This window comes from Gallinula chloropus (assembly GCF_964237585.1).
Source record: "Gallinula chloropus genome assembly, chromosome: 5".
NCBI lineage: Eukaryota > Metazoa > Chordata > Aves > Gruiformes > Rallidae > Gallinula > Gallinula chloropus.
Window position 1 is genome coordinate 17,620,746 of NC_140090.1, and position 8,937 is coordinate 17,629,682.

At 63.5% G+C, this 8,937-nt stretch overlaps 1 protein-coding gene across 1 annotated transcript; it reads right to left on the reverse strand.

The window, feature by feature from the left end:
• Positions 1-549: 549 nt before the first annotated feature.
• On the reverse strand, positions 550-2,089 carry LOC311192559 (gap junction gamma-1 protein-like; the record flags this gene model as incomplete). Its single annotated transcript, XM_084265078.1, has 2 exons — positions 550-792; positions 913-2,089. The coding sequence occupies 2 exons, from the start codon at positions 2,087-2,089 to the stop codon at positions 785-787; spliced, it is 1,185 nt and encodes a 394-aa protein (XP_084121204.1). The 3' UTR covers positions 550-784.
• Positions 2,090-8,937: the final 6,848 nt, after the last annotated feature.

Sequence of the window (8,937 nt, forward strand, 5' to 3'; positions counted from 1 at the left end):
GCACAGAGGGTCCCGGCCCCGCGGCCAGATGGGGAGAGGATGGGCTTTGGTCCAAGGGCAGCCGTCTGGGAGCAAGGCGGAGGCGACGGAAAGAACAGCCCCTGCCCTCTGCACAGATATTTCCAAGCCCGCTGGCCCCGCAGCTTGCAGCACCGTGCCAGGGCTCTGCGCAGCACGGCCCCCCGGCCACATCAGCACTTTCCGTCAGCGGCTCCGCGGGGACCCCTTCCGTCCCACCCCACTTCAAGTACAATGTCAGCCCTGTTCCATGCCCCGTGGTTTGGCCCAGTCAGCCAGACCCCCAGGCTGGGCTCCCCTAAACCCCCACACCGTGGGGGCAATGCCAGCATGGCTCACACACACACACACAGCATCAGCTGCTGCAGTGGGGGCTGCCAGCGGGCAGGGGAGGACACAGGGAAGGGTGAGGAGAAGATGCTGTGGGAAATGGGTGTGGGAGGAGGAAAGGGGGGTGAAGGGGGAGATGGGGTGGGGCACCAGCCCAGAGCAGAGATCGGGAGCGGAGTAGAAAAATGCCAGGGTGCACACGCTGACAAGTTTATAAAAACGTACAAAAATAAGATATTCCCTTTTTGAAAAGGAAGTAGGAATGTCCCCCAAGGCCCCAGTCCCCACTGCTGCCCACGAGGTCAGGGCTGCCTGGCCAGCCCGTCTGGGCAGGCACAGGTCACCCTCCACCCCGTCCGTGCTCCTGGCAGGCTGGCTGTCCTGTGGTGGTGGTGGCAGCTGCTCCGGCAGACACCACCATTGTCCCTGATGGCACTCACAGCCCTGCAGAGAGCAAGAGGTAGGTTAGCACCTGTACCAGAGGAATGGCATCATCCCCTCCCCAGGGGCAGCCCCCCAAACCCCTACCCCAGCCAGCCAGATCCACCCCCCTCCCGGACTCACCTGTGGTCCTCTCGCAGGTGGCAGTCCCCTTCTCGTGGGCGAGGTTGAGGCGGTTCTGCTCGACAGCAATGCCGTTGGCCTCGGGGCTGCTGCTGCGGGCAGGGCTGAGGGGGCGTGGGGGGGGCTGGAGGTGGAAGGCCACCTCCAGGTGCTCCTGGGCCAGGCGCAGGTGCTCGCGCAGCCGGTCCAGCTCATGTGCCGGGTGAGCCCCGGCCAGGGCAAAGCGCCCCGCTGCCTGGGCCAGGCTCTCTCGGTAGTCCAGCTTGCCGTCAGGCAGTGGGGTTCGCAGCGGCTCCTTCTTCAGCGAGTGGTAGGTGGGGGGTGCACTGGGGGCTTTCTTGGGGTACTGCGGTGCAGGGCTGCCACCAGTTGGGACTGGGGGGCCATCGGGCTGGCTCAGGGCGTCGCGGATGCGCCCCACACCGAGATGCACCAGCTCGCAGAGGTTGAGGAAGAGGCAGAGCCCACTGACAGCGTACATGACGAGGAGGAAGATGGTCTTCTCGGTTGGGCGGGAGACAAAGCAGTCGACAGTGTGCGGGCAGGGGCTGCGGCTGCAGACGTAAGAGGGGCTCACTTCGAAGCGGTACAGCAGGTACTGCCCGAAGAGGAAAGCTGTCTCGATCAGCGAGCGGCACAGCAAGTGCAGGACGTAGGCACGCATCAGCCCATCCTGCTTGATGCGGCGCCGGCCATCGTGCTTCTCTCCACCCTCTGGGCTCTTCTCCTTCTCCACCTCAATCTCCTCAAAGATCATGGGGTCTTCTTCATTATCATCCTCCGCCTCCTCGTAGTCCCTACCGGCTCCCCGGCGGACCACCGGCATGCGTGCCCGCCGGGCTGCCGGCGCCCGGCGCCGCGAGGACTCAGGCATGCGGGCAATGCGGTGCATGGCAAAGCCCAGGTAGAGCACCGATGGCATGGCCACCATGATGATCTGGAAGATCCAGAAGCGGACGTGTGAGAGAGGGGCGAAGGCGTCGTAGCAGACATTCTCACAGCCAGGCTGTTGTGTGTTGCAGACAAACTTGCTCTGCTCGTCGTAGTAGATGGACTCACCCCCCACTGCTGTCAGCACAATGCGGAAGACGATGAGGACGGTCAGCCAAATCTTGCCCACAAAGGTTGAGTGGTTGTTGATCTCCTCCAGGAGCCGTGTCAGGAAGCTCCAGCTCATCCTGGCCAGGCAGTTAGTTCAAATCCTGTGGGGAAGGGGCAGGCAATCAGGCACTGAGCAAACCCACATGCACCTCACCAGCCCACCCACCCCCTCCCAAACACCAATCAGCACCCCAGCCCTGCTCCTCTCCCACTCCCAGCACAGTCATCCCTTCCCCTCCCCACCAGACCCATGAACGCAGCCCTGTGTGGGCACCCATCTCCCCAAAACTGTGTCACTCTCCCTGCACTCCCTCTCCCATCCTGCTCCCGCCCCGCTGACGGCCAGGTGGGTGAAGAGGACCTGGGGAGCGGGGGAAAGGCCAGGATGTTCACCCATCCCCTGCGGGACACATCTGGGGCAAAAGTCATCAGAGCCACAGCCGGGTGAGCAGGCGGCACCAGGCAGCACCAGCTGGGGGAGGGGAGGTGTCAGGCCAGGCAGGGGACAGACACAGCCTCCTCCACCCCAATGTCCCAGCGCCTGTCAGTCACATGGCCCCAGGCAGCTCCCCAACCACCACCACGCCCTGTGCCAGCACCCACACCCTCCTGGGGGGTTCCACGGCCCCCGGCCCCGCACCCTAGCCAAGGGGGGACTCCTCCAAACAGTGTCCCCCTCCACATGCCCGTGAGCCAGATCCTCCCCCTATCTAGGGCTGGCAGCAACACAGCATCACTCTGCCCCACCAAACCCCCACACTGTGCCTTCCCTCCCGCGGGACCCCGAGCCCCCAGTCCTTACAAGCCCTTGAAGCACGCGGTGGTCAGTGCTCAGAGCATCCCACAGCCCGATGGCAAGGGCTGGCTGGGGGAGTGGAGCCCCAGGCAGAGGAGCAACAGTGAGGGGCTGAGTGGGGCAGGCAAAGTCCCGGTGAAGCAGCTGACACCGGAGTTTGGGGAGGAAATGACAAGGACTGTGGTGCAGCTCCTGGCTAAAGGAGAAGACGCAAGAGGGGGAACCCCCCACCACCCCCGGGTTCATCTGCTTGCTCATGAGCTGATGCCAAGGCAGCAGGTGGCAGGGCTGCCGGGGACAAGCAGAGGGGATGTGTCCCCACAGAGACCCCAACCCCACCCCCCCACCCTTCCTGCTCTCTGGACAGCCCCATCCCATTGCCTCCAGCCTGGGCATGTCCCTGATGACAGCTCTTGCTGCACTCACACCACTATTGTCCAGAGTAAGAGGCTCTTTTTGGCTTAGCTCAGCCTCCTTCCTAAGCAACCTCATTAAAAAAGAAAAAAACCCCCAGCACAAGCACCCGTGCCCAGGACATGGTCTCACTGACAGAATGGTGCTCAGCAGAGCCTGCTGAGCTGTGAGAGGTGGCATCGGCTGGCTCTAGGTTCCCAAAACCCCGAGGACCACCGTTTTTCTGTGGTTAAGCACCCTGCAAGATCTTGCAGCTTTGCCATCTGCCCAGTGCGAGGCCCTATCCCCCAGGACCCCATGGGAAGGAGGATGCTTTGTGTCTTCATGTAGCTCTTCCCTGGCAGCAGCACACCGCCCTGGCCCCACGGTGAGGGGCTGGAGCCCAGGACAAGATGAGAGGACTGGGCAGGAGGGCAGCCCCGGGCGCTGGCAAGCCCAGGGAGAGCAAAAGCCCACACGTGGGCACTGCAGGGGTGGCCAGGGAGGGGTGACACAGGGATGGACCACAGCGTGGGTCAGGAGCTGCAGCGGGCACAGCACAGAGGTCTCTGCACCCTCTCCTCCTGCCCAGGGCAGAGACCCCCGGACAGGTGGCCAGAGTCCAGCTCTCTGCCGAGGGGCAGAGCCACCCACTGCCTCCTGGCCAGGCCGTGGGTCAGGATGAGTGCCAAGTGCCTTGGCCAGGCCCTACACCTACACTGCCGGCCTTACTGACCCTCAGATCCCCTGCCCGGAGCCGTCAGCGTCCTCCGCACTGCCCTGCCCTGCCCAAGGACCCCATCTCCCCACCCACATCAGGCCCTCCTGCACCCCAGCGCCGGGCAGCCCACCCCGGGGCTCGCCAGCCCCTGCCCGCCCAGGGACCCCCGTCCCGCTCACGCTGGGACCCCCTGACCCCCGACAGCCCGGCGACACTGCCCTCCCGCCCCCGGCCTTCCCGGGGTTCCCAGCCCACCGGGGGCCTCCCGCCCTGCCGGCCCCAGCCCCCTGATCGCCGCAGCCCGCGGCCCCCCGGCCTCGCTGGCCGCAGCCCGCGCCTGGGGCTCCCGCGGCCCCCGCCCTCCCGGGGCACCGACGCCCGCCCCACCTGCCTTACCCCAGCCCCACCGCCCCACGCCCTCCCGCAGCCCCCCGTTCCCTGGCCCCACTCACTCACGGTGCGCCGGGACGAGCGGCTCCCGCCGGCGGCGGCGGACAAAGCGGCGGAGCGGCGCGCCGCCGCCTCCCGCCGAACAAAGGGGCCCGGGGCCGCCCCGCCCCGCCCCGCGCCCGCCGGTGCGCACGGAGCGCCCCGCGCCACGGAGCTGCCGCTGCCCCGCTCCACCCCGGCCGGTCCCGCGCCCGCCGGGACACTCAGCCGCTGGGCGGGGCGGGACAGCCCCCCGGCCCGTGAGGCCGCGTAGCGCGGAGGGCAGTGCCCGGCCCCGGCCGAAGCTCACCCGAGCGTCGTGTCTGTCGGCGACATCGGGCGCGGCAAACCCCCGCTTTACAGGCAGCCGCCGGAATCCTCCCCCGCCGCCCGGAGGCTGCTCCCAGCCCCGGCAGCCCGTCCAGCCCCCGGGGCAGCGGCTCTCTCCCTCCGGCCTTGGGCCCCGGGGAGGTCGTTGGCCCCTGGGATGTCACCGCCGCCGAGGTGCGAAGCAGAGTCTTCTGCCCGCTGCAAAGCGCTGGTGCGGTGGCAGCCTGGGGGCCCTGGCTCAGCCCCCGGAGCCCTGGCTCAGCCTGGGGGCCCTGGCTTAGCTCCCGGAGCCCTGGCTCAGCCTGGGGGCCCTGGCTTAGCCCTCGGGATGAGCAGCACCTTCCGAGGGAGTGCGGGTGGGGCTGGCCACAGGGGACAGCGGGGTCCAGAGCTTCATCCGTGAGGCTCCTTTGCACTGTGACCTCCTGCGCCTCGTAACGCCAGCATCTTCCTCTCCTAGTGAAGAGGAGGAGGGAGGGTGGAGGGACCTGGTGGCACACAGGACAGGTGGTCCCAGACGTGTTGGGAATGCAGAGCAAAACCTGCCTGTGCGGTGGGAATGTGCTTCAACCTTTTGAAGCTCATGTTGCTTCAGACCTCCCTGGTCAGGTCCCTGCAGCAGGACCAGGGCTGAGCATGCAGCACCTCAGTGCCCTTCGAGAGTCACCACTGCTCTTCCCAGCAAAACCACCATTCCCCGAGGCCAGAGCAGTGGTGGCTTTGAACCACTGCCTTGAAGCCACGGGCTGTCCCTCTGCCAGAGCATCCCAGCCACTCACTTTCCGTGCTGCTAAAATTAGCCCAGAGGGGGCGAGTCCCCGTGCTGAGCCAACCATGCCTGTGACGTCCTTGTGCCCTGGTGTGGGTTATGGGGAGGGGTGCTGGCCTGTCTTGTGCAACGCAAACATCTGGGGGAAGCCGGCATCTGCGTAAGCTCGTGAAACGCTGCTTCTCCCCCCCACTGCAACACGTGCTCCCCCGTGCAACAGGGTGTCCATGAGCAGCACCTCCACCCACCACACCCGGGCTGAGGCCAGGCATCTGGGGTAAGGAGTAGAGCTGGAAGTGTGGTCACCGCTTCCAGCGTGGGCTTTCGGTTATTCTGGGCTCACTGAGTAACAGCAGCCCAGCAGCACTGGGCTCTCTTGCTCAATGCTTCCTCCTCCCTCCTGCTCATGGATGGGCTCTTTCCAGGTGATGGTTTTAGCTGTACGGAGGGAATGCTGCAGCAGAAGGAAGGGGATTTGGCCTGGCCATGAAGAAATACCCTCCCCCCACCCCCATAACTGTGTCATTACCATTTCTGGATGGGCAAATGCCAGTTGCAGATGCTCTTTGATGTGCTAAGCACAACTCCTGGGCACAGCATCTATCCCAGGCCAGGAGGTGGATATAGAGAGGCAGCAAGCAGAGCACAGAAATCCAAGCTTTTCGAAGAATGCAGGGAAGTGTTTAGGGGCAGGGAGGGGACCAGAGGCTGCAGCCTGATACAGAGAGGTGGGTATGGGGTGCTGTGCTGAGGGGGACCTGCTGGGGAGGGCAAGCAGCTCGCAGCCTATGTAGAACTTCCTGCTCTTGCCAGGCGGTTAAAGCGGCTTGGGGTTTCCTTTCCTCACAGTCACCACAAGCTTTCAAGTGCTCCCAGGTCTTGCCTCCAGCCTAGTGTCACCCCCAGGCAGCAGAGCAGTTTGCTGAGGGGAAGGGACTTGCGTGACCCTTTGATTCAGGTGCTCAGCATAGTAAGGACAACCCCCAGTAGCACCAGCCTCATAGTCAGCTGGGGAGCTTGATACGCTGAGGCACTGCAAACCGAGGCCGTTGCACCCAGAATGAAGCAGCTGTTTGTAGGGCTGGGTACAGCTGCTGCAGTGGCAGCATTCTTGTGCAGCACAGCTCAGCCCACGCCTGGGCTGCAGGGCAGAGCCTCCCAAGGGAGGCCAGGCCCAGAGGCTGGTGTCGAACATGCCCCGTGGACAGTCATCGCTGTGCTCGCCAGCATCCGGCCATTGCCATCAGAGCCCTCCCGTTTCCCTCGCAACGGTGCCTTGCGTGTTCCCAGGCTCTACCCTCATCTTGAGCTTGCAACATCCGAGCGCCTGCGGAGGCATCACGCGTTCAGCCTGGGGCAGAGGGCAAACCCACAACAGCAGGGAGAGGAAAGCAATGGGAGAAGGGTGTTGCCCACCCTCATCCCTTCCTACATCAGCTGAGGCTGACGGAGCTCCAGCCCACCACGGGCAGGAAGGGTGTGTAAGACCAGCAGCTCTGCGGGGTCCAGCTCACACGCAAGCTTTGTAGAGGAAGCGGGGGCACCGTCACCAGCTGCAAAACCCACAATCAGCCCCCAGACACTTGGTCTGTGGGGCAGACCCTAGAGCTGGAGCAGGTGTGTGGAGCATGGCAGGTGACTGCACAGCCCAGCAAAAGCAAGGGGAGCCCGGAATCAAGGAGACAGGGGTTGAAGGGGAGTGTAAGCACAGGGATAAGGAGAACATCCATTTCTGGGACAAGTGCTACAGCTCAGCAGGGACATGGCCAGAGGTCCTCCTTGTTGCTTAGCCATGGTGCCATCACATCTGGATCCTGCCTTGGCTGCCTGACACAGGGTGCCAGGGTGAGCACAGGGCCCAGCACAGCTCTTGGTAGCAGCCTCAGTTCCTGCTCTGATCCATAGGGCAGGATGGGCTGGGCCCTGCTGTGACTGTCTGCGTTGGGGGATGGGGGCTGTGTGGCATATGGCTGGGCCAGGCGTCTCAGGTGTGTTTGCTCTGCAGAGGGGTGAGGAAGGGGCAAGGAAGCCACCTCCACCCTCCTGGAGCAGGGTCACAGGTGGGCAGTGCAGGTCCTCTGCAGCAAACATGCTCTGCCCAGATTAAGCAATTTGGCTGGCACCAGGGCAGGGAGCAGAATCTATTAGGGACTGTTTGTCCTGATACAGGGTAGCTCCACAATTAGCTCAATAACCTCCTGATAACAGGCAGAGGCACACTCCGTTACAGGATTGCGCAGGGCAAGGACTGTCCCCTGTAACAGGCCAAGAGAAGGCTGTGATGGCTTCAAAGTCAAGCCCACTTCCCTTTCCCCCCTGCTTGATCATGCAGCACGGTGGGGATACATGGCACCTCCCTCCTGCCAGGGTCTTCTTGCCCATCGCTGGGCGTGCTGACTTCTCCCAGTACCACCCACAGCACTCAAGCCCAGCCCGCATTGGCTGCTCATCCCCTGCCAGCCACAGGGAAGGGGTTGGGTGCATGGCACCTGCAGGAGGGATGAAGCCGGCCAGGCAGGCCCATGAGCCACAAGCAGCAGGTGTCCATTGCTACTGTATCTTCTGTCCCCCAGAGATGAGGCCAACAAGGATATTCTGCTGCAAGTAAACTACTAGTCCTCCCAGTCTCCCAGTCTGATCAGGAACAAGGCTTCCTTAGCTAGACGCAGCGCTGGGGCCTGACAGCTAACCCCCTGGCTACGTATGCTCAAGGCAGGGCTGCTTTAGAGGGCAGAGACGCAGAGCAGGAAGGACTGAAATGACCAAACCCAGGACCGAGGCATCATTTTCATCCACAAATTGAACAGCAGAGTGAGGCAGGGCTGGCATGTGCCTGCAGCGTGTCCCTGGAGCCCTGAGGCCACCCCAGGCCTGGGCTTGCCTCTGGCTATGCACACCTCAGGAAGAGCAGATGCAGGCAGGGAAAGGCTGAGGTTCAGGCCAACCTTGCTCCCTGCTGGCAGCTAAGCACGCCCAGGAAAGGAGAGGGGAAGGAGGTGGGAAGTCGAGAGCCTCTTAAGAGCACAGCTGGGTGTGCATGACTGCATGAACAGAACTGAGACAAGCAGAGAGGTGTCACACCTTTCTCCTGGCTCTCCTAAGCAGCGCCTGTCCCTGCACAGCCATCAGTCAGGGTTGGCTGGAGCAGAGGAGCCCTCGCACACACCCAGCTGATGCAAGAGGCCAGTTAATCCTGCACTTAGTGCAAGGAGCCCCACGGCAAAGCGGTCACCGTCACAAATGAACCACAAAGGGGTTAATCCCAGTAACAATCAGGACAAAACCCTCAAGGAAGACAAAGCAAGGGGCTCATGAAGAGACAGGGAGCCAGGTTGTGGCAGCCACACTGCGGCTTCCCTGTCACTGGCCAGGGGAATGCCAAAGAGCAGGGAGCTGTACCAGGATTGAGGGGCTAGCGCTGAGCGGAGGGCACAGACCCACGGAGACACGGCAAGGTGCTGAAGCAAAGGAGTGGTCACTTCTGCA